Here is a 23,868-nt window from a genome sequence, read left to right on the forward strand (position 1 = left end):
ATGATGTGTGTTTGTGATGGTGATAATGTGCATCTGTGACTGTGATAATGTGTGCCTGTGACAGTGGTATTGTGTCTGTAAGTATGTCAGTGTGCCTGTATGTCAGTGCATCGTTGAGCATTTTAATGTATCTGTGAGTGTGTCAATGTGCCTGTATTTGTGTCAGTGTGTCTGTGAGCCAGTTTGTCAGCGTGCCTGTATGTCAGTGCGCGTGTGTGTCAGTGTGCCTGCTTCTATGTGTCAGTGTGATTGTGATTGTGTCAGTGTGTGTCTGTTTGTCTCTATATCTCTGTGGCACATGTATCTATGAGTGTGCCAGTATGCCTGTGAGTGTGTCAGCATGCATGTCAATTTGTCAGTGTGCCTGTGACTCTGTCTCACTAACTGTGCAACTGCCAGTGTGTCAGTGTGCCTGCGCATGTTTCTGCGTGCCTGTGCATGTGTGTAATTATGCCTGTGAGTCTGTCAGTGTGCCTGTGCATTTGTCAGTGTGCATATGCCAGTGTGTCGGTGGGCCTTTGTGTATATGTATCATTGTGCCTGTGAGTCTGTCAGTGTGCCTATGATTGCACTGGAGGGGGTGCAGAGGAGATTCACCAGGATGTCCCCTGGGATGACTTGGGTTGTTTTCATTGGAGCAGAGAAGACTGAGGGGTAACCTAATCGAGGTGTGCAAGATTATGAGGGGCATGGACAGGGTGGATAGAGAGCAGCTGTTCCCCTTAGTTGAAGGGTCAGTCGCAAGGGGACATAAGTTCAAGGTGAGGGGCAGGAGGTTTAGGGGGGATGTGAGGAAAAGCTTTTTTACCCAGAGGGTGGTGACGGTCTGGAATGCACTGCCTGGGAGGGTGGTGGAGGCGGGTTGCTTCACATCCTTTAAAATGTACCTGGATGAGCACTTGGCACGTCATAACATTCAAGGCTATGGGCCAAGTGCTGGTAAATGGGATTAGGTAGGTAGGTCAGGTGTCGGTGCAGGCTTGATGGGCCAAAAGGCCTCTTCTGCACTGTGAATCTGTCAGTGTGCCTGTTTGTTTTTTTTATTCATTAATGGGATGTGGGCATCACTGGCTCAACCAGCATTTATTACCCCTCTTGAGTCAACCTAGTTCAAAGGGCATTTAAGAGTCAACCACATTGCTGTGGGTCCGGAGTCACATGTACGGCAGACCAGATAAGGATGGCAGATTTCCTTCCCTAAAGGACATTAGTGAACCAGATGGGTTTTTACAACAATCATGGTTTCATGGCCATCATTAGATTTTTAAATCCAGATTTTTATTGGATTCAAATTTCACCATCTGCCATGGCGGGATTCAAACCCAGGTCCCCAGATAAGAACCCCAGTTGCCCTGGGTCTCTGGATTACTAGTCCACTGACAATACCACTATGCCATCACCTCCTGTGCCTGTGTCTGTGTGTCAGTGTGCCTGTGTCTGTGTGTTAGTGTGTATGTGTCTGTGTGTCAGTATGGCTGTGATTGTGTAAGTGTGTGTCAGTTTGTCTCTGTGGGTCAGTGTATCATTGAGTGTGTCAGTATGCCTGTGAGTGTGCCTGTGATTGTGTCAGTGTACCTGTGATTGTGTCAGTGTTCCTGTGAGTCTGTCAGCGTGCCTGTGTGTCAGTGTGCCTGTGCATGTGTCAATGTGCCTGTGAGTCTGTCAGTGTGCCTGTGTGTCCGTCAGTGTGTCATTGTGCCTGTGAGCCTGTCAGTGTGCCTGTGTGTGCATGTGTGTCATTGTGCCTGTGAGTCTGTCAGTGTGCCTGTGTGTCAGTGTGCCTGTGTGTGTGTCAGTGTGCCTGTGAGTCTGTCAGTGTGCCTGTAAGTATGCCAGTCTGTCAGTGTGCCTGTGCATGTGTTAGAGTGCATACTAGTCTGTCTGTGTACCTGTGTGTGTATGCCTTCATGCCTGTGAGTCTGTCAATGTGCATCAGTGTGTGTCAGTTTTTCTCTGTATCTCTGTGGGTCAGTGTGCCTCTGCCTGTGTGTGAGTGTACCTGTGATTGTGTCAGTTTGTTTCTGTATCTCTGTGGTCAGTGTGCCTGTGTCTGTGAGTCACTGTGCCTGTGATTGCATCAGTGTGCCAGTGTGTGTTAGTTTGTCTCTGTATGTATGTGGATCAGTGTGCCTCTGCATCTGCCAGTGTGTGTGTGTTCCAGTGTGCCCGTGAGTCTGTCAGTGCACCCGTGAGTCTGTCACTGCGCACGTGAATCTGTCAGTGTGTCAGTTTGTCTCTGTATCCCTGTGGGTCAGTGTACCAGTGTGTGTCAGTCTACCTGTGATTGTGTCAATGTGTCAGTTTGTCTCTGTATCTCTGTGCATCAGTGTGCCTGTGCATGTGCCAGTGTGCCTGTGTGTGTGCCAGTGTGCGAGCGAGTCTGTCAGTGTATCTGAGTGTGCATGTCAGTGCACCCATGAGTCTGTCAGTGCGCCTGTGAATGTGTCAGTGCGCCTGTGAGTCTGTCAGTGCAACTGTGAGTGTGTCAGTGCACCGGTGAGTATGTCAGTGTGTCTGTGAGTGTGCCAGTGTGCCCATGAGTGTGTCAGTGCACCTGTGAGTGTGTCAGTGTGCCTGTGAGTGTGTTAGTGCACCCATGAGTGTGTTAGCATGCCTGTGTGTGTCAGTTTGCCGGTGCATTTGTCAGTGTGCCTGTGTGTGTATGTTTCTGTGCATTTGTCAGTGTGTCTGTGGGTTTGTAAGTCTGTCTGTGAGTCTGTCAGTGTGTCTGTGAGTGTGTCAGTGTGTCTGTGGGTTTGTCAGTGTGCCTTTGAGTGTGTCAGTGTGCCTGTGAGTGTGTCAAAGTGTCTGTGGATTTGTCAGTGTGTCTGTGTGTTTCAGTGAGTCTGTGAGTGTGTCAGTGTGTCTGTCTGTCAGTGTGCCTGTGGCTGTGTCAGTGTGTCTTTGAATGTGTCAGTGAGTTTGGGTGTGTACAGAGTCACATGAGGCAACATTTTATAACATTTTTAAAATCTTTATTTCTGATTTTTAAAACTCACAGAGCTGCCTCAGGGAGATTTTCTAGAGCGCACTCATGCATATGTGTAAAGTTCCCACTCATCCTCTTCCCCCCCAACCCACACACATAGGCAGCGCTGAGTGCTGCTGCTCACATTTCATGCTGGGCAGATTTTAATTGGCCCACCAGCATGAAATCACGGTCCAGCCCCGATCATGGGCTGCGGTCGGCTTCCCAACCACCCCCTCCCACCCCTGCAAAGCCCGCCTGACAAGGGAAAAATTCTGCTCAGTTTGTCTCTGTGTGTTTCAGTGTATCTGAGTGTATCAGTGTAACTGTGAGTGCGCCAGCATGTCCGTGTATGTATCAGTGTGTTTGTGTGTGTGTGTGTGTGTCATTGTGTCTGTGAGTGTGTCAGTGTAACTGTGAGTGAGTCAGTTTATCTGTGATTGTGTGAGTGTTTCTGTGAGTCTGTCAGTGTGACTGTAAGTGTGTCAATATATCTGTGAGTGTTTCAGTGTATCTGTGTTTGTGTCAGTTTGTGAATGTATTATTGTCTCCATGATTGCATTAGTGCATCTGTGAGTGTGTCTGTTAGAGCATCAGTGTGTTTGTGAGTGTGGCAGGGCATCAATGAATGTGTCTGTTTGATTTTGAATGTGTTAATATGTCTGTGTGTGTCAGTGTATCTGTCAGCATGTCAGTGCGTCTGTGTCTGCCAGTGTCTGTGAGTGTGTCAGTATATCTGTGTCTGTCATTGTACCTGTGAATTTGTCAGTGTGTCTGTGAGCGTGTCTGTTTATCTGTAACTGTGTCAGTGTGTCTCTGAGTCTGTCAGTTTATCTGTGTGTGTCATTGTGCCTGTGGGTGTGTCAGTGTGTCTGTGGGTGTGTCAGTGTGCCTGTGAGTGTATCAGTGTGTCTGTGAGTGTGGCAGTGTATCTGTATGTATCAGTGTTTCTGTGAGTGTGTTGGTGTATCTGTGTGTGTCAGTGTTTCTGTGAGTATCTGTGTGTGTCAGTGGTCAGAATTCTTTGCTAAGTGTGCAGGCGTGTGCCCAACCCGCTCGAGTGTAATACAGCAGGTGTTGGCGTTGGGTGAGCATCCCGACATCATCGCGCACTAGCGTGATATTTCGGTCGGCAGGCACGCACTAAACTCGAAGTGCGTCCACAAAAATTAAGAGGGTTATTAAGCCATTTAACGGCAGAATTAACTGAGATTTTTTGCTGCCCGTCCAACATTACGGTGTATGGGCGGGCAAATCGACCAGGCTGCCTTTGCATTTTTCAGTAAACCTCATCCAAGGGCAGGGTGAGGTTTCCGTTATTAAATTTAAAAAATCTATGCACAGAATTTTTATAATGTCTATGCTCACGTGACTGCTCGTGTTGTATGGATTTCCGGATTTGTTTTCCAGATTTAAAAATCTCTAATTGATACTTTTGAAGTCTTCAGCTCCCTGAGGCAGCTCTCTGCCTTTAGGGAGCTTTCTGTGAGCGCTTGCCCGCACTGCACTGACTTCAGCGTTTGCCCCCTTCCGCCCCACACCCAGGCAGCACTGATCATACCAACGGCCAGCCAGTGTGATTTCGCGGTCGGGGGCCATTCATGGGCAGGGGTCCATTTCGTGGCCACTCCTGGGCTCACTGATCACGCCCACATACCAAACTCAAAATCCTTCCCAGTGTGCCTGTGAGTGTGTCAGTTTAGCTGTGATTGTGTCAGTGTGTCCATGAGTGTATCTGTGTATGTCAGTGCAGTTGTGTGTGTCAGTTTATCTGTGTGTCAAGTGTGTCTGTGAGTGTGACTGTGTATCAGTGATTGTGTCAGTGTGTCTGAGAGTGTGTCAGTATGCCTGTGATTGTGTCAGTGTGTCTGTGACTGTGTTGGTGTATCTGAGTGTGGGAGCGTATCTGTGAGTCTGTCAGTGTGTCTGTGATTGTGTTAGTGTGTATGTGAGTGTGTCAGTGCATCTGAGTGTTTCAATGTATCTTTTGAGTGCGTCAGTGTATCTATGACTGTGTCAGTGTATGTATGAGTGTATCAGTTTGCCTGTGAATGTGTCAGTTTGTCTTTGAATGTGTCAGTGCATATGTGTCTGTCAGTGTATCTGAGTGTGTCAGTGTGTCTTTGAGTGTGTCAGCGTAGCTGTGTGTGTCAGTGTATCTGTATGTGTGTCAGTGGGCAGAATTTTTTGCTGAACGTGCGGGCGCGCGCCCGAGCATAAAATAACGCATGGTGACATTGGGCGAGTGTCCCAACGTCATCGCTCACTAGCACGATATTTCAGTCAGCTAAACTTGGAAGCGCGCCCACTGACATTTAAGAGGGCAATTAAGCCCATTAACGGCGCAATTAAGAGATTTTTCGTTGCTCATCGTTGGCGGGTGTGCGAATCGGCTAGGTGGCCTTAGTATTTTTCAGGAAATTTCATCCACGGGTGGGATGAGGTTTCCATGATAAATGGAAATAAAAATAAATTTCTCTGGACAGCATTTCATTTCCTACATTTTCAGATGACTGATTATGAAGCTTGGACACTTGTTTTCCGGTTTCTGTGGCCTTTATTTTCGGTTGTTCAGGTCTTCAGCTCGGAGGTAGCTCTCTGCCTTCAGTGAGCTTCCTGTGAGCACACGCCCGCGCCTGCACTGACATCAACGCCCACCCCCACCCCGGCAGTGCTGAGCCTTTCAGCATGCGCTTCACTCTGGCAGGCCGTTAATTGGCCAGCCAGCGTGAATTTGTGGTCGGGGGCAGACCACGGTTGGCAGCTCGTTCCTCGGTCGATCCTGGACAAGTCGATCGTGCCTGCCCGCCCAACTAAAAATCCTGCCCAGTGTATCTGTGAATGTGTTAGTGTGGCTGTGAGTGTGTCAGTTTGTGTGTGTATGTCAGTGCATCTGTGTTTATGTGTTAATGTATCTGTGAGTGTGTCAGCATGTCTGTGAGTGTGTCAGTGTATTTGTGCGTGTCAGTGTATCTGTCAGTGTGTCTGTGAGTGTGATCAATCTGTCTGTGTGTGTCAGTGCATCTGTGTGTGCGTGTCAATGTATCTGTGAGTGTGTCCATTGATTGTGAGTGTGTCAATGTGTCTGTGAGTGTGTCAGTGTATCTGTGTGTCAGTGTGTCAGTGTATCTGTCAGTGTGTCTGAGTGTGTCAGTCTGTCTGTGTGTCGGTGTAAGTTGACTGCGTCAGTCTAACTGTGAGAGTGTCAGTTTATCTGTGAGTGTGTCAGTGTGTTTGTGAGTATGTGAGTGTGTCAGTGTAACTGTGTGTGCCAGTGTATCTGTGAGTGTGTCAATGTATTTGTGTGTATCTGAGTGTGTCAGTGTGTCCGTGAGTGTGTCAGTGTATCTGTGTGTTTCAGTATATCTGTGATTGTGTCAGCGCATTGCGTGTGTCAGTATGTCTGTGAGTGCATCAGTCTGTCTGTGATTGTGTCAGTGTACCTGTGTCTTTCAGTCTGTCTGTGATTATGCCATGGTCTATCTGTGTTTCAGTATGTCTGTGTGTGTGTCAGTGTATCTTTGTGTTTCAGTGTGTGAGTGTATCTATGTATCTGTGTGCTTCAGTGTGTGTGTGTGTGTGTCAGTCTGTCTGAGTGTGTTAGTATATTTGTGAGTGTGTCCGTGAGTGTGTGCACATGCATGTGTCAATAGAACTCTGCCTTCATGTGTATCCACTTGGCTCACGATACTACACTTGTCTCAAGTCACAAGATTATAGATATATCCAGTCCCCAAGACTTTAATCCTCAACTTGAAACAATCTTCATCTTCTCTACTGAGGCCTAGTTTCAATGGCCCAGTTGCATCTTCTCCAAGAGACTCGCAGGACGTAGGTTCTGTTGACAAGTGTATGATGGAAATTGAGGTTCCTCCTCTCCGAATCAGAAAACATCCCAAATGGCCTTGTGCACACGTTTACTCACTTCTTATTATGAGCTTACCAAGCACTTTAAGATGTATTGAAATATAAATCCTAACCTTTTTGAGTTCCTCAGTGTTACTGAGGCTTCTAATAGACAAAAGCCCTTTCTCCTTGATCAACTGATGAATAATTTGGCTTTGACTTTAATGATAGTTTGGGCTCTTTTTTTTGGTTGTTGTGGTTGAAGGATTAGTTGTAATTGCTGGTCTAAGTGTTCGGCTGAGACACCACTCTAATGTACCTGTCTGAGAATATTTGTTGGCTCACGCTTTAAACAAAAGCTTCCTGACAGCTGCTTAACTGAAGAAAGGGAAAGTCAATCAGAAGCGCCTCCAATTTAACCCTTACACCACTGTTCTAATTGGGTGAGATCGCTAAGCATTGTCCTTCAACATTCACTTTAAAATGACTACAGCCAGAAAATGAGCATTCGATCCTCCTAGATATTCTGAATCACATAATGCTGTCATCATTTCAGTGAATTTTGTTCTCATTGAGGTCAATGTTTGGGGGCTCGAAAATCCTTTTCCATCTCTGACACTGCCGACAGCCAGTTGTTGCTCCGACCACGTGCTCTGACCCCAAACTCAGCAGACAATCCTATGCTGGACCTATAAATGCATATGTCTCCTATACTGTACTTATATACATATATATCCTATACTGGACATGTATACATATATATCATATGCCGTACCCATATATACATATATATGCTATACTGTACCTATATGTACAAATATATCCTATACTGGACCTATATATATACATAAATCTCTTAGACTGTGCCTATATATACTGGACCGCAACAGCAAACATTAGAAGCCTTGATTTCCCGTGGAGCTTGCACAGTCGGTGCTAATTTTGTTGCTCTGCTCCGAGCCTTAGTTTCACAGCCAGGAGATGGGAAGCACCTGTGTTAAACTCTGGGCCGCCCGGACCTGTGTGTGTGTGTGTGTGTGTGGAGGGGCGGGGGGGAGAGAGAGAGAGAGATAATCTCAAATAAACTGACTTGTTTTCCAAACTTTGATCCCAGTAGTAAGAGTGAGACTGGTTTGAAATGACGAAGGTCTAACCTTAGGTGAAGCTGCCCAGGGTAACCTTCCTGCTGCTTTCACCAGGCTGTGGGTAGAAGTGAAGAATCTGCAAAGTGTCCGCAGGGGAATTGCCGGCGGAGCCGCTTCCCGGGGGTGCAGCTGAAGCGGATGCGGTGCCACATGCACAGAGCCGGGTGCTCTCTGTCTCTCTCTCTCTCTCTCTGTGTGGGTTCTGCAGAGTGTGACCGGCAGGTGGTGGTCTCCACCAGCCTCTCTAACCATGGCACCCAAGAGCAGCAGACTTTAATGCTCTTTGTCTTATTTTCTAAAGGAAGCCTCGCAGAAATCATTCACAAAATATCACAACGGATAAAGTCGACGATTTATAAGTAGGAACCATGTTCAAACCTTAAATATCCATTTAATTGTAGAAAATATGCCGACCCACAAACAGAACTGGTTCCGGATGGAGATGACTAAGAACTGGGAGGGGGGAGACAGATGGTGAAGGGAAAGGAGAAAGGAGAGTGGGTAAATGAAGAGAGAGAAAGAGCTACAGGAAGAAATGAAGAGGAGAAATAGAGAAAGGGAGATGGAGAGAGATGGGGGGGTGGGGTGGGGGGAGGGGCAGGGAATAGGGAAATGAAGAAGGGGATAAAGGGAGAAGGTTTGATGAGCCCCAGACTAGTGCCATGCATTCTGACAGTTTATTCCTGAACATTTCAGATAGATGGATTTGAGATGTGTTGTAATGTTTTTTTCACATGAATAGATTTCCCCCTCTGAATTGTTCCTAAACTGAGTCCAAACATAAAGCGAGTTTCACATTTCAGGGTTTGGGGTTAGGAACCTCCTTTAACTCATAAGCGCTTTGCAATTTCCACTCCATCTGTAATCTCGGTTTCAGATTCATGGATCCAACACTTAGCATAAAGTAAAAACTGTGTTAAATACATTGGACTGTGGCGGTGAAGAGGCCTGATCCCTGGATCTCTCCCCCCCCCACCCCCCACCCCAGCAAACCCCAAATCCAGAGCAGTAAATATTCCAGACTGCAAACGGAGCCAAAAGCAGACAGATCTGGATGATTGACAGCTATGGTCAGTACTACTATAGCTGGGGGTGGTTCACTATTATATTGTACTGAAATCTTGGACAGGTGCCTTTTGTCTGCCTGCTTAAAGGGATGGGTATATTGTGGTAATGGTAAGTGTGGGTGAGTGTGTTTGGGGGGCAGTGCTGGGTGCTGTAAATTGGAAGTGATGTTTAGTGTGCAGTGTGTTTGCCCCTCACTAGCTGGTGAATTGTGCTGCTCCTGCTGCCTCTGACTCCGGGATGGTTAAAGCAGTTCGAGCTGCTGCGCTGACACAGCCTCTGAAAGTCCACATTCAGCTGAGCTCCCACAATGGGCATCTTTTGGATATTTTGGATATTCCCTGCTATCTCTGCTCTGGAAGGTACAGTCACGGTTTGGGTATTTATTTGTGGAGTGAAACTTTTTGTTTCGTGCTGAAATGTTGCTGAAGGTGGAGTTTGTGTGTTAGCATCCAGCCTGAGACAGGTTTACAAATGACTGAATGCATGGGAATGATGGAGGCAATCCGGATTCTTGCCACTTCTGAGGGTTTCAGTTCATTTTCCGGCTAAAACGCGCCTGGTCTTTGCTCTCCCTGTTTTTAACAACAGTTTCCAGAGAGAATATTTCAACCAAAAAGTTGTGTTCTTGCGATAACGTATTGTGTACAGTGAATAGATTCGATGTCTCTGCCGAATCATTAATAGTGAGGAATTTGTATAGCACTTAGTGAAAAAAATGTAAGTTATCTTGATGGAGAAAACATTTCGTCTTTCGGTGAGGAGTCTTGGCGCCCATTCTGCCGCTCTCGATCATTGGGCTATATTGTGGTTCCATATTATTCGCTCAAGTTCGATTGGAAATTCATCTATTGAGAGAAATTGGGAATTGGAGAGAGAGTGTGAAGAATTGGAGAGAGAGTGAGGAATTGAGCCAGGCAGAGTGAGTGAGGAATTGGAGAGAGAACGAGGAATTGGAGAGAGTGAGTGAGGAATTGGGAGAGAGATGAATGAAGAATTGGAGGGAGGTTGAGTGAGAATTGGGTAGAGATGCTTGGAGAATTGGAGAGAGACTGAGTGAGGAATTGGAGAATGTTGTTTGAAGAATTGAGGAAGACTGCGAGGAGTTGGAGGGAGACTGTGTGATGAATACGGCAGGGAGCAGAAGATCAGTCATGATGATATTAAATGGTGGAGCAGGCTCAAAGTGCTGAATAGCATACACCTGCCCCATGTTCTTATGAGACTGGGTGAGCCAGTGCTGTTTGCTGCAATACTTGTACAGTTCGTGAGTGTCTTCTGGCTTTCTTACAGACAAGGCTGAGGAGTTCCTGCCCCCCAGGGTCTACTGCTGGTGTATGCCCTGATTTTGCCTCTGGGATTTGACTCTTTCTCTGCACCCAGGGTCTGCCCCTACCCATGGAGTGCCCCTGTCAAAGATTGGTAAGGCAGCAGTGATGTTTGAGGTTGGCACTGCTAATGGGAATGCAGGGACTTGGGACGTTGAGACAAACTGGAATGGCATGGGTAACATGAGCGTGTATTCTACAGAGTAAGAAATAGTAGCTGATATTTTACACTGTACGCATTCACTACGTCATTCTTTGTGATGGAGATGCAGTGTTTTTCCTGTGTTTCCTCCATCTAGCTGTAATTTACTCAAACTCCCATTCTGTCTCCTATTCCTCACTCCCCTTCTCCCCCATGCAAGCACCAGGTCTCTCCTTAAATGCACCAGTGCTCTCTGCTTCATCCATGTGGCAGTGATTTTCACATCCTCACAACTGTGTGTGGGGATTTTCTCTTGAATTCCACATTTGATCTATTAGTTACTATCTTATGTCAGTTCTTCTCGTTGTATCACAGCAGCTCCTTTGGTCAGATAACTAGTTGAGGCTGTGAACTGCTATGCAAAAACATTGGTCAATAAATCTGCAGCTTTCACTTCTGATTTTACATTCTAGTTAGTAACATTCACATATTTAAAACATTTTATATTCTTTTCATTTTCATTTTTTACTTCAAGGTGATGAAAATATTAATAGAAATCACATTTTCATCAGTGATAAATCAAACTTTCACATGTGGTGGGTGTGATGGTATAGAGGTTATGTTGCTGGACTGGTATTCCAGAAACCCGGAATGTAATCCAGAGAATCCAAATTCCGCCATGGTAGTTTGTGAATTTGAATTGAATTTAAAATAAAAGTAACTGTATAAATAAAAACCAAACTGGTTCATGATTGTGTGGAAACTCTGCCATCCCTCCCCTGCAGTCCCTCCCCTCCCCCCACTGTCTGGCCTGAGCGTAACTGCAGTCCCATGTGGTGTCTCTTAACTTCCCTCTGCCTAGCACCTGGATCAAACCATTACAAAAGTGGATGAAAGCTAACTGCATTGTGGGACTCCTTTCACTAAATGTGTTGTAGCAGTTCAAGCAGAAGGACCATCCTATGTGTTACGGTCTTATCATTACAGAAGGGCAGTTGTGTTGGGATGGGCAATAAATCCTTGCCCAAATCCTGACAATGATTATAAATAAAAACACTGTTCAAGATTACATTTATCCGGCAGTAGCTGAGTGCCAATCCCAAACTCAGCTCCTCAGAATCCCAAGTCCTGGGCACATTTGCCTTTCTAATACCCAATAGAAGTGCTAGACTGACCTAATGCCTGAGAGCTGATTTTGTTATCTCTGAGTCATACAAGACCAGCAAAGTCCCGAAGTCAGTCCTGCTCCATGATGACTTATTTGATCTCAGTTGGTTGCATGACTCCTGGGTTAAGGCTGCATCCTTGCTCCTGATTCAATCACCCCCTCCTGGGATCCCAAAAAGACAAGACAGTCACAAATAAAATCAATACTGAATTCAGGAGAAACTTCTTTACTCAGAGAGTGGTGAGAATGTGAAAATCGCTCCCACGTGGGGTGGTTGGACTGGATAGAAGTATATGCATTTAAGTAGAAGCTGTATAAGTACATGAGGGAGAAAGGAATGGAAGGATATGTTGATACGGTGAGATGAAGAGAGTGGAAGTAGCCTCACTTGGAGCATAAACACCAGCGTAGATCAGTAGGACTGAATAGCCTGTTTCTCTGCTGTAAAATTCTTTATAAATGAACTGCAAATGTCACACCCTTGTTCAGAAAAGTGTGTAAAGATACACCAAGCAACTAGGTCAGTTAGTTTAACCTTAATGGCAGGAAACCTTTTAGAAACGATAACCTAGGTCAGTCGCTTGGACACGTGTGGATTAATTAAGGGTAGCCAGCACGGTTTGTTATTAGCAAATTGTATTTAACTAACTTGATTGTGTTTTTTGATGAGGTAACAGAGAGGATTGATGTGAGTAATGCAGTTGATGTGGTGTACATGGACTTCAAAAGGTGTTTGAGAAAGTGCCACATAACAGCCAGCAAATTTAAGCCCATTAAATAAAAGCGAGCATGGATACGAAATGGGCTGAGTGATTGGAAACAGACAGTAGCGGTGAACGGTTGTTTTTCTGACTGGTGGAAGGGTTCCCCAGGGTCAGTGCTAGCACCATTGCTTTTCATGATGTATGTTAATAACTGAGACTTGAGTGTACAGAGCACAATTTCAAAATCTGCAGATGACACAGAACTTAGAAGTATTGTGAACTGTGAGAAGCACAATGTTTAACTTGAAAAGGACATAAACATGGTGGAATGGGCAGACATGTGGCAGATGAAATTGAATACAGAGAAGTGTGAAGAGATATGTTTTGGTGGGAAGAATGAGGAAGGTACAATTTCTAAAGGGGGTGCAGGAGCAGAGGGACCAGGGGGTGTATGTGCCCAAATCATTGAAGATGGCAGGGCAGCTTGAGAAAGTAGTTAAAGAAGCAGATGGGACCCTGGTTCGGTCTCAACTGGCGAATTGTGTCTAGTTCTGGGCACTGCAGAACCTGAGGACTCCGATTTAAGCTGCTTGACAAAGGAAGCAACAATGACACGAGGAAAAATCTTTTTACACAGCGAGTGGTTAGGATCCAGAATACACTGCATGAGAATGTGGTGAGAGGCAGATTCAATTGTGGCCTTCAAAAGAAAATTGAATAAACACCTGAAGAGAAAGCATTTGCAGACAATGGAGAAAGGACTTGGTGCTGGACTAATAGAGTTGTTCTTGTAGAGAGCCGACATAGACCCAACGGACTGAATGGCCTCCTTCTGTGTTGTAACCATTCTGCGGGGAGAATTTTATGCCGGTGGGATTTTATAGCGGGACCATAAAATACTTTTGAATGGCTCGCTGCATTTTACAGCCCAGCTTCTGCCTCGACAGGGGCTGTAAAATTCCGCTCCGATTCTATGAAACCTAGGTATCCACATAGCCGTTGTCTTGGCATGTTCATACTGCAGTTTGTAGTATACCTGTTGAAGTGAGGGGAATGGATCTATAGGTTCACTCAGAGGGTTGGTATTCTTGCTGTTGGGAGTCCAGAAGTTATCATTGACATGGAATTGCATTGAGGGTGCAGGAACTGGTGTTGTTATGCTTTCAAGACACATGTTACCATGTGGTGCCCACTCCAGCTGTAATGTTTAGTACTCTGGAGCCTTTCTAATGCCACTTTTAATTCACCGATCCCAGAAAGTGACAGCAGTGAGGATTCTCAGCCACCGTAACTGGTTTGTTCAGAGAGGTACTCAAGATGGTTTGTTCTGCACCAGCCCTGAAGTGGCTTCCTTGTTTTATGCAGCCATTGGTTACTGCTTCGTTTTGTGCCAGATTTAATTATATCAGGGATTAGAGACAGCTGCAGACATTTACACTGAGCCAACACAAATCCAAAAAGAAATGATAACTTGAATATGTGTGAGAAGATTGAACATTTTGAAGAGAAGTGACAATACAGACTGACAAATAAGTGAAGCATCAAAATGAACTGGGTTTCATTGAATACTGAGCCTTTAGAAAACAGAGACAATGGAGGCAGGAATGCTTACACTGGTTATGAACAAAAAACGTGAATGGGGTTAAGTTTCGAATGTGAAGGAAACGATTAGAATTGTTCCTCATTTAAAAATGTGAGGAACAGAATTTCATTTTTTCTGATATTTCAGACATTCTCCCTCTTTGCTGATTTCTTTATTTCCTTCTTTTACGTCACATTCTACCTTCCTGAATATACCATTCCCTGAAGGTTTCACTGCGAATCCTAATGTTGGGCTGCTCCCTATGCTTTCAGTTCCTTTTGTTTCTCTTTGCTCTACTCTACAAATTTTCATTCCAAAGTAAAATAGATCAGCTGCAGCAAAGTAATAATTTGTCATTGTAACTCAGTAACTCCATTGTAAATTGCCATTGACAGTTTAAATAAAGGGGTAAAAACAACAATTTCACTTGCCCCTCAAATAAGTGCAAGTTTATGTTTCGCAGCCAGTGATCCTGAAAGGTACACTACTATCATGCCATTGTGCAAAGTAACTCAAATCCTAACAAGCCTGAATTGCAACATATTTTTCTAAAGTATGGCATAATTGTTTTAAAAAATTCCAACAATGCTAAATGTTGCCCTTGAAGCAGTCCTGCCCACAGCTGATAGTTCACTCAAACCCCACTTGGTCTTTGCCTGGCCCTTCCCCTTACCTCTATTGAAGTAGAGAGTGTTGACCAGACACATGACCCACATCACTAAGGTAATGAAAGATGCAGCCAACGCAAGTAGAGAAAAGGTGATTGAATTTTAGAGCAGACATATAAAACTTGCAAACTTCAGCAAAGATGAAAGATTTGAAGAATTATTTTTCTCACAGAGGAATAGGTTTCCATGAAAAGCAATCAAAGTTGTCGAATAAAATCACAGATTGAAGAGGTGGCAATCAAAAATGTTGAACATTCATGTACTAACATTCAGGGTATGTCGTAAGGGTAAGTGAAGCAAAAAGCCTGCTTTTGTAGAATTGAGCCGAGAAGATTGACATGGGTTAATAAATGACAGCAGAAAGACCTCTTGTCTTCTTTGATTTCATTTGATTTTATGTGCCTACTGAGGGACAGATAGGGCCTGAGTTTTATAGCTCACCTGAAAGACTGGGCATCCAACAGTGTAGCACTCCCTCAGTACTGTACTGGAGTGACAGATTTGATTTTTGTACTCAAGTTCTCAAGTGGGACTTGAACCCACAACCTTTAGATTCATAGGCAAGAGTGCTACCGGCAGAATCACAGCTGAACTTCTGTGCCCTCTTTGTAAGAATCCTGAACTTGCAGTAGGATTGCTCAGCTCAGAAAGAGTTCGTTTTGACCCGTTGCAATATATCATTACACCTGAGGCTCAGGCACCTTTCTGGTCTATAGTTTAAATGTTTGCATTGTGCAGAAAGGCCAAAGCTATTCACACCCTGTTAATAGATGGAATGGTGCAGTGAAGCTTTCAGTCCTGTCATGAGAATATTGCTCCTACCTGCATACTCATTCACAAGCAATGTTAACATGTTTGTTGAATATTCAGCTTGGCCTTCTCAGGTATTAGGTATGTTGCTTTGCACAAATCCAACTGTTAGACTTGGCATATATGTACAAATAAGCTGTTAGCTGAATATACAGCTCTTTACCAAATATGATTTATTTCCATATTTCTTTCCATTCACCTATCTCCACAATTGGGGATTGTTCTCCTTTGAGCAGAGAGGTTTAAGGGAAGATTTAATAGAGGTGTTCAAAATCATGAATCATGATAGAGTTAATAAGCAGAAAGTTTTTTCCAATGGCCAGTGAGTCTGTAACCATAAGGCACAGATTTATGATAATAGACAAAGGAACTAGAGGGGAGTTGAAAAATATTTTACACAGCTAGCTGTTATGACCTGAATGCATGACCTGAAAGAGCGGTGGAAGCAGATTCAGTGGTAATATTCAAAAGAAACTTGGATAAATGCTTGAATGTGTAGGGATGTGGGGAAGGAGTAAGCAAGCAGGATTAAGTGGATAAAAACAAAAAGCTAAAAGCTACTGCGGATGCTGGAAATCCAAAACAAAAACAGAATTACCTGGAAAAACTCAGCAGGTCTGGCAGCATCGATGGAGAAGAAATCAGTTAATGTTTCGAGCCTTCACGACCCTTCGGCAGAACTGAAGCATAGTTAGGAGAAAGGAGAAATATAAGCTGGTTTAAGGTGGGGGGCGGGGGGAGAGAGAAGTTGAGGGTGTGGTGATTGTGGAGATAAGCAAGCAGTGATAGGAGCAGATAATCAAAAGATGTCACAGACAAAAGGATCAAAGAGGTGTTGAAGGTGGTGATATTTGTCTAAGAAAAGTGCTAATTAAGAATGGAAGACAGGACACTCAAAGTACAGCTCTAGTGGGGGTGGGGTGGAAAGACTAACAAGGTTTTAGTTTTAGATTTAAAAATAATGGAAATAGGTGGGGAAAGAAGAATCTATATAAATTATTGAAAAAAAAGGGGAGGGGGGAGAAACGGGGTGGGGATGGGGGGAGGGGGAGTTTAAGATCTAAAGGTGTATTAAGTGGATAATTCTTTAAGAGAGCTGGGACAGATATGATGGGCCGAATGGCCTTCTTCTGTGCTGTATCATTTGATGATGCTGTGAATTTCACAAGTTCATCTCATTATGAATCTCCCCTTAGCTTGTGGTGCTCTGGTACGAACATTGAGTCAGTCAAACCTTCAAGGTTTAACACAATCTCAATCAGTTGCTGATAAACAAACAAAAGATCCATGAACACCAAGTCTGTGTATTAACATGTGTAACACCTATTTATTCATATCAACAATTTGTGACAGGGCAAAGTAAATGACAGCTTTGATAAAAAGAGTCATTTTAACAAAGTGACTGTAAACACAAATTTAAAACACTCACTACATCTAGTTCTCTGAGGATTTGTTTTCATACAGTTCAGTTCTGTGTTTTTGCTGGATTTCAAAACCCAACTTTATGCTTTTGTTGAGGATTTACATCTGTTTGAAGACACACTTTTGTTCTATTTATCTTTCAAATAACAGTTCTGTTTGAGATGCCAGATTTTTAGTGTCTTTAACGCATCTTCCTCCACCATTCTTGACCAAAGTGACAGGCAGTTTAACTGGTGGCACATCTCCATCAATACTACTCTGAACACACGCAAGAGAAAATTGGGAGAACTCTACTGTATAACTTTCCACGAAGTGTGATCGCCAACATGTCAGTGTGGGAGATCATTGACACTCAGCTATTTCCCCTAACTGAACAATGCCAAGCTTGTGCCCAGTGTTACTCGAATCTGCACATTCTCTGAACACATTGGAGGCTGTGGTCCAGTAAAGAAGTTCACATAACTTTCAAAGCCAAAGATATTTATAAAGGAATTTCTGTAAAATAATTGTGGCTCAATAGGTTTGAAATGCAGAAGAGCACAAGTGAACTATCAGTATTCCTATCTCTTTGAGGAGGATGCACCATCTGTGGCTAAATAAGGAATAAGAATTGTATCAAATTGAAAGAAACACTGAACAAATCTGCAAAAATGAGTCGTAGGTCAGAAGATTGGGCAAATTTTAAGCAGCAAAGAATTGCTAAAGAAAATAAAGAGGGAGAAAGTTGAGTATGAGAGAAAGCTAGCTAGTAATATAAAAACAGACAGTAAGAGTTTCTACAAGTTTTTAAACAGGAGTAACTAAAGCTAGTGTTAGTACTCCAGAGAGTGAATCTGGGGAATTGATAATGGAAAACAAGGAAATGGCAGAGGCATTGAACAGGTATTTTGTTTCTGTCTTCACTGTCGGAGACTCAGAAAACTTCCCAAAGATACTTGAAAATTAAGAAGTGAAAGGGAGGGAGGAACTTAATACGATCACCATCACCAGGGAAAAGGTGTTGAGAAAACTATTCGATCTAAAGGCTGGCAAGTCCGCAGGACCAGCTGGCCTTCATCCTAGCATCTTCAAAGAAGTGGCTGCAGAGAGAGAGTAGTTGGATTGGTTATAATCTTCCAAAATTCCTTAGATTCTGGCAGGATCCCAGTGGATTGGAAAATAGCTAAGCTTTATTCAAGAAAGGAGGGAAACAAAAAAGTAGGAAACTACAGGCCAGTTAGCCTAACACTTGTCATATGGAAATTGCTAGAACCCATTATTAAGCAGGATACTTAGAAAATCATAATGGAATCAGGCAGAGCCAATGTGGAAAGGGAAATCATGTTTAATTCATTTATTAGAGTTTTTTGAGGAAGTAATAAGCCAAGGTGGGTAAAGGGGAACCAGTAGATATGGCATGCTTGGATTTTAAAAGGCATTTGATAAGGTACCACATCAAAGATTACTTCACAAGATGGTGTAGGAGTGAGGGTTAACATATTAGCATGGAGAATTGATTAGCTAACAGAAAGCAGAGCGTATATAATCTATATCAATAATTTGGATGAAGAGACCGAATGCATTGCAGCTAAATTTGTTGTTGACAATAAGATAGGTAGGAAATTAAGTTGTCAAGAGGAGGTATAGACAGGTTATATAGACAGGTTAAGTGAGTGGGCAAAAATTAGCAAATGGGGGGTAATGTGGGAAAATATGAACTTGTTCACTTTGGCAGGAAGTAAATGGAAAAGCAGCAAATTATTGAAATGGAGAGAGATTGCAGAACTCAGTGGTACAGAGAAATCTGGGTCTCCTGGTACATAAATCATGAAATGTAGTATACTGGACAGCAAATGATTAAGAAGGCAAATAGAAAGTTGGTGTTTATTTCAAGGGGAATGGAATATAAAAGTAGGGATGTTTTACTGCAGGTGTCCGGAGCCTATGTGCATTTTAGTCTCCTTATTTGAAAAAAGGTATAATTGAAACCTCCTGAGGGAACTTGATAGGGTGGATACTGGGAGGATGTTTCCTCATGTAGTGGAGACTAGAACTAGGGGACACAATTTTAAAAAGAAGAGGTCTCCCTTTTAAGATGGAGATGAGGAGTATTTATTTCTCTCAGAGGATCATTAGTCTGTGGAATTCTCTTCCCCAGAGAGCAGTGGAGGCTGGGTCATTGAATTTATTCAGGGCAGAGTTAGACAGATTTTTGATAGACAAGGGAGTCAAAGGTTAGTGGGGGCAGACAGGAAAGTGGAGTTCAGTCCACAGCCAGATCAGCCATGGTCTTGTTGAATGATGGAGCAGGCTTGAAGGGCTGAATGGCCTTCTCCTGCTCCCAAGTCCTGTTTTATGGGATTGGTTTACCTTCATAAACAGTATCATTCAACTGAAATATTGTCATTTATGATATCCTCCCAGAAGCTTCAGTTAGGCTGGCACATCTTACAATAACTTGGAACAGATAATGAGTTGCTCTACTTTGATAAATATTATCTCAATGCAGTATTTGATGAGATTGAGGTTGGTGTCCTCACGTTGTAATTTTGCACACAGTGCATCTACAGACAACACTGCAGTCGCTTGGCACCTAATGAAGTGTAGCGTTAGCTTTTCTGTTAAAGAGATCCCTTTGGTTCCTCCACATTAACACCATGATAATGGTCACAGAATCTGCTGAAGTTATTCAGAAGAAATAACTACAGATGGTATCAGTCAGCTAAAAGTTATACTAACAGAGTCAGGCAAATTGCTGGTTCCACTCAGGGCTATGTTAAAATTGTTATGCAAATAAATTTGTTGTCATTTTACAATGAATTTGAAATTGACCAATTTCGGGACTCAGCCTGGGGAACTGCAATTCTTTGCTAAAATTAATGAACTTCTGAAAGTGTAATGGTAAGCATTTTAAATTTTAAAAAGCAAAGATTTCTAACGTGATAGTAAAGACAGGTTTATTCCTTCAGATAATTGGCACAAATTGTTGCAGCAATAAAGCTGGGTGACAAAGACTGTGTTTCTGCTTGGACATATAGCCTCTGTGACTTTCCGTGCTGAACATGCCATCTCACTTCATTCTCTGATGTGTTAGTGCCACTAGCCCAGCGCTTTATTGGTAATTTTATTTGAACACCCAGTTTAAGCACTTGTTTTTAATCATGTGACAGATTGGCCGGGATTTTCCGGCCCCGTTGCGGGTGGGACCTGCCGTGGGTGAGGCAGCGTTCCAGCCAGAGGCCCATTGACATGTGGCAGGACCGGAAGATCCCGGCGGCGGGCGGGTGTGGAAAATCCTGCCCACTGTTGCACTAGACTGATAATGTTAGCGGCTGCAAGTGCAAATTCTGAGTGAAGAAAAGCAGCTACTTTTAAATTATTCATGTTTTCATTGATCAATACAATGATCTGGACCACCGTCAGAGGGACCCTAACAAACAATTGTGAAAGGAATGTATTAGTATCATTGAGTGTTGTTATTTGTATTTAGTTACAGACGGAGGCACAAGTTATATATTTTTTCCTGCGGTTAGTGTTTCTCTTTCTCTTCCCTCTCAGTATTTGTGTCTCAGGCACTCGCTCTGATGTCAAGGCAGGCGTGACCTCCATCCCACCACTGAATATCTGTCATCTGGTGCATCAAAATGGTTTCTGCCATCGAATCTAGATGCAGGGTCCACTTCACCCTGAAATACTGGCTAGTATTCAACACTTCAATAGGAAAACTAGGGGCAACATCTTCCAGTTGGCAGGCGGGGGCGAGGCCTGCTCGCTGACGTGTAAAATGACGCGGGGATACATCGGGCGTCCTGACGTCACCCCACGTCATTTAGATTTTCAGTTCGGTGGGCGTGCAGCCGAATTAGCAGTGCGCCCGCCTATTAAGGGCATTAATAAACTAATTAACCTGATTGATGGACCCGTCCGTCCAACCTTAAGGTTGGCGGGCAGACCGGGAGCCCAGGCAGACCTTGGAAAAAGCATGAAACCTCATCCACGGGTGGGATGAGGCTTCATGAGGGTCTTTAAATTTTTATTAAAGGTTGCAATAAAAGTTATGGACATGTCCCAACTCATGTTGACAGTGTCACATGAGGGGACATGGCAGGGAAAATTTTAAAATACCTTTATTTCAAGTTTTAAATTGGAGCTGATCTCCCTGAGGCAGCACTTTGCCTCAGGGAGATCTGTGCGCTCTTTCGTGTGCATGTGCGAAAGAGCACACTCCCAGCTCAGGGAATCCCTCCCCGCCTGCACAGGGAGCGCACAGCGCTTCCGAGCAGATATCATGCTGGGCGGGCCTTAATTGCTCCCCCCTTGAAAATGGCTGCTCCCCCCCTGACTGGGGCGCCGATCAGAAGGCCGCCTGCTTGCGGCCGCTCCCGCACTTCCCCCTGAGGGGGGGATAATGTTGCCCTAGGATCAGAGATACCATGTTGGGACGAAACCCAGATCTTACCAGTCAACCGTTTTATGGAATGGATTTTATTCTCAAGAAATATTCATCCAATTCTAACAGTTTGTTCTCAGAAATGATTTGCTTATAATAACTAAGCCAAAATTCCATATGTCATTGATCTCATGGATGGGATTCGAAAGACTTTTTAGCCAGCATTTTGTTCCAAGCTTTTGGACCGACAGATTATGCTACAGGTAATGAGATTTGTGAATAATGTCCCATAATTCTGTTTCACTTTTCTCATTTGCTTCTGAAGAAAGAGACTCCTTTCTCCTTGCACTCATCAGGACACTCACCAATATAGGGGGAGGCCCCATTCCCACATCAATGCGTCTCTGTATAACCCGATAGGCCTACAAACGCAGTTTATATCAATAATGACAGATTCAAATGCCAAATGAAAACGCAGTAAGGCAGTAAAAGTGTGGAAAAGCCTTTATTCAATTTGTTCACACCTTGTAATGGCCTGATCTTACATTGAAAACTATTGGGAGTTAGCTCCTGAAAAACTCTGCAATCTTATCCTGCTTACTGTGCTGTCTTCGGACATGTGCGGTACACTCCACCATGCCATCCATGTACTTGAACATGTTCTCGGGTTTTCGTGTTGCAGTGCTAAATCCTAGGGCATCTTTCTGGCCTTTGCAGCATCGGCTAGTGAGACAGGTGGGCCAGTGAGCGAGCATTCATCACAAGTTTCGCCATATTCGTAAGCTTTACACATCCTTTCACAGGGATGTCAAATTTCAATGTCAAATGATGGCTTGTCCAGCGCTCCATGACTTCGTACTCGTGTGTGGTCTAACTCTGCTCTGATTGGTCAGCATGCTCACATGACAAGTTTAGACAAATTCGGCTAATTTGGAGTTACCAGTGAGGAATTTCGGCTCATTGTCCTTTGGGATTTGCTGTTCTGTCAGCAGGAATGGTTGACGACTGACATAACTGGAATTTTGTGTCATCTGAGTTTGCCTCCTCATGATTACACTGTAAACACTGTGTTTACATGTGCAGGTCAGAGACAGGGAATTCTGGTACAAATAACTCAGCCCCTGACCGCCCAAAGCATTTCCACCACTTGCAAGGCACAAGTCAGGAGTATGATGGAATACTCTCCACTTGCCTGGATGAGTGCAGCTCCCACAACACTCAAGGAGCTTGGCACCATCCAGGACAAAACAGCCTGCTTGACCAGTGCCCCTTCTACAAGCTGAAACTTTCACTTTCTCCATCACCGATGCAACCTTTCCTCAGAGACTACCATCTACAAGATGCACTGCAGAAGCTCACCAAGGCTTCTTTGACAAAACCTCTCCAAACTGAGATCTGTGCCACCTGGAAGGAGAAAGGCAGCCAGGAGCATGGGAACACCTCCACCTACAGATCATCCTGACCTCAAACTATATTGCTGTTCCTTCAGCCTCAATGAGTCAAATTCTGAAACTCTCTTCCTAACAGCACTGTGGGTGTATCTACAACACACGGACTGCAGTGGTTCAAAGAAGAGGTTCACCACCTTCTCAAGGGCAATTAGGGATGGGCAATAAATGCTGGCCTAGCCAGTGACGCCCACATCCCGTAAATGAATATATTTTTAAATCTTCCGCAGGCGCACTGTGCTGTTGACATTGTGCATCAACCAGAGGAAGGGGATCCCAGACGGTTGGATAGGGACGACAACAGACATAAGGTTAATGATATCAAACCCTACACCACAGAATAATTTTCACACATTTATGAGCACACACACAATTATGATATTCATTCTGCAGACAGCAATTGTTCTATTTAATTTACAGCAATGTCTTTCCCAGTTTACTGTATGGATTTTCTGTCCTGTGAATACAATCAAGCTTTGCCAATGTGGTCTTATCTCTCAGTGCTGCTGTTGAAGTTTCACTGCACATTAAGAGGCCAAAAAAAGTGCTGTTCCGTGTGCTAGTGAGGGTAAATGAGAAATAGTCATTTGGTAGTACAGAACTGGATTATTGCTGAAAAAAGAGAAATATCTAAGCTTTTCGTCTTGCGCTCATCAGGACACTCGCAAGAATACCAATATAAGGGGAAAATGAGAATTTCTACTGTATGTTTTTCACACTTTTACTGCTTTACTGATTTTTCATTTGGCATTTGAATCTGTTGTTATTCACATAGACTGTGTTTGTAGGGTTACAGAGAGAAGCATTCATGTGGGAATGGGGCCTCCTCAGCTATCACGAAGCTCTGCTTAACACAAATTTGGGCAGATCTCCTGGGATTCGACTCATCAGGATTTTGCTGCATCTGGCTGGTCCAGTTGAAGTTCTGGTGAATGGCTCTCGGATTTCAATAGTACGAATATACGGATTAGGAGCAGGAGCAAGCCACTTGGCCTGTTGAGCCTGCTCCACCATTCAATAAGATCATGGCTGATCTGAATGTAACCTCAACTCCACGCTCCTGCCTGCCCTGATAACCTAGCACCCCCTTGTTTATCAAAAATCTATCCACCTCTGCCTTAAAAATATTCAAAGATTCTGCTTCCACTGCCTTTTCAGGAACAGAGCTCCGAAGACTCACAACCCTCTGAGATAAAAAAAGTT

General features: G+C 44.0%; 1 protein-coding gene across 2 annotated transcripts in view; it reads left to right on the plus strand.

Moving 5' to 3' along the window:
• Window positions 1-9,261: 9,261 nt before the first annotated feature.
• The window catches only part of LOC144690622 (ephrin type-B receptor 2), a 1,056,594-nt gene continuing 1,041,987 nt past the window's right edge, over window positions 9,262-23,868 (plus strand). For both annotated transcript variants that reach the window (XM_078558305.1, XM_078558307.1), the window contains exon 1: window positions 9,262-9,386. In XM_078558305.1, the coding sequence (XP_078414431.1) occupies window positions 9,335-9,386 (52 nt within the window). In that variant the 5' untranslated portion in view covers window positions 9,262-9,334. The remainder of the gene's footprint in view (window positions 9,387-23,868) is intronic.

Source organism: Cetorhinus maximus, chromosome 15 (genome assembly GCF_964194155.1).
Source record: "Cetorhinus maximus chromosome 15, sCetMax3.hap1.1, whole genome shotgun sequence".
In the NCBI taxonomy this organism is placed as follows: domain Eukaryota; kingdom Metazoa; phylum Chordata; class Chondrichthyes; order Lamniformes; family Cetorhinidae; genus Cetorhinus; species Cetorhinus maximus.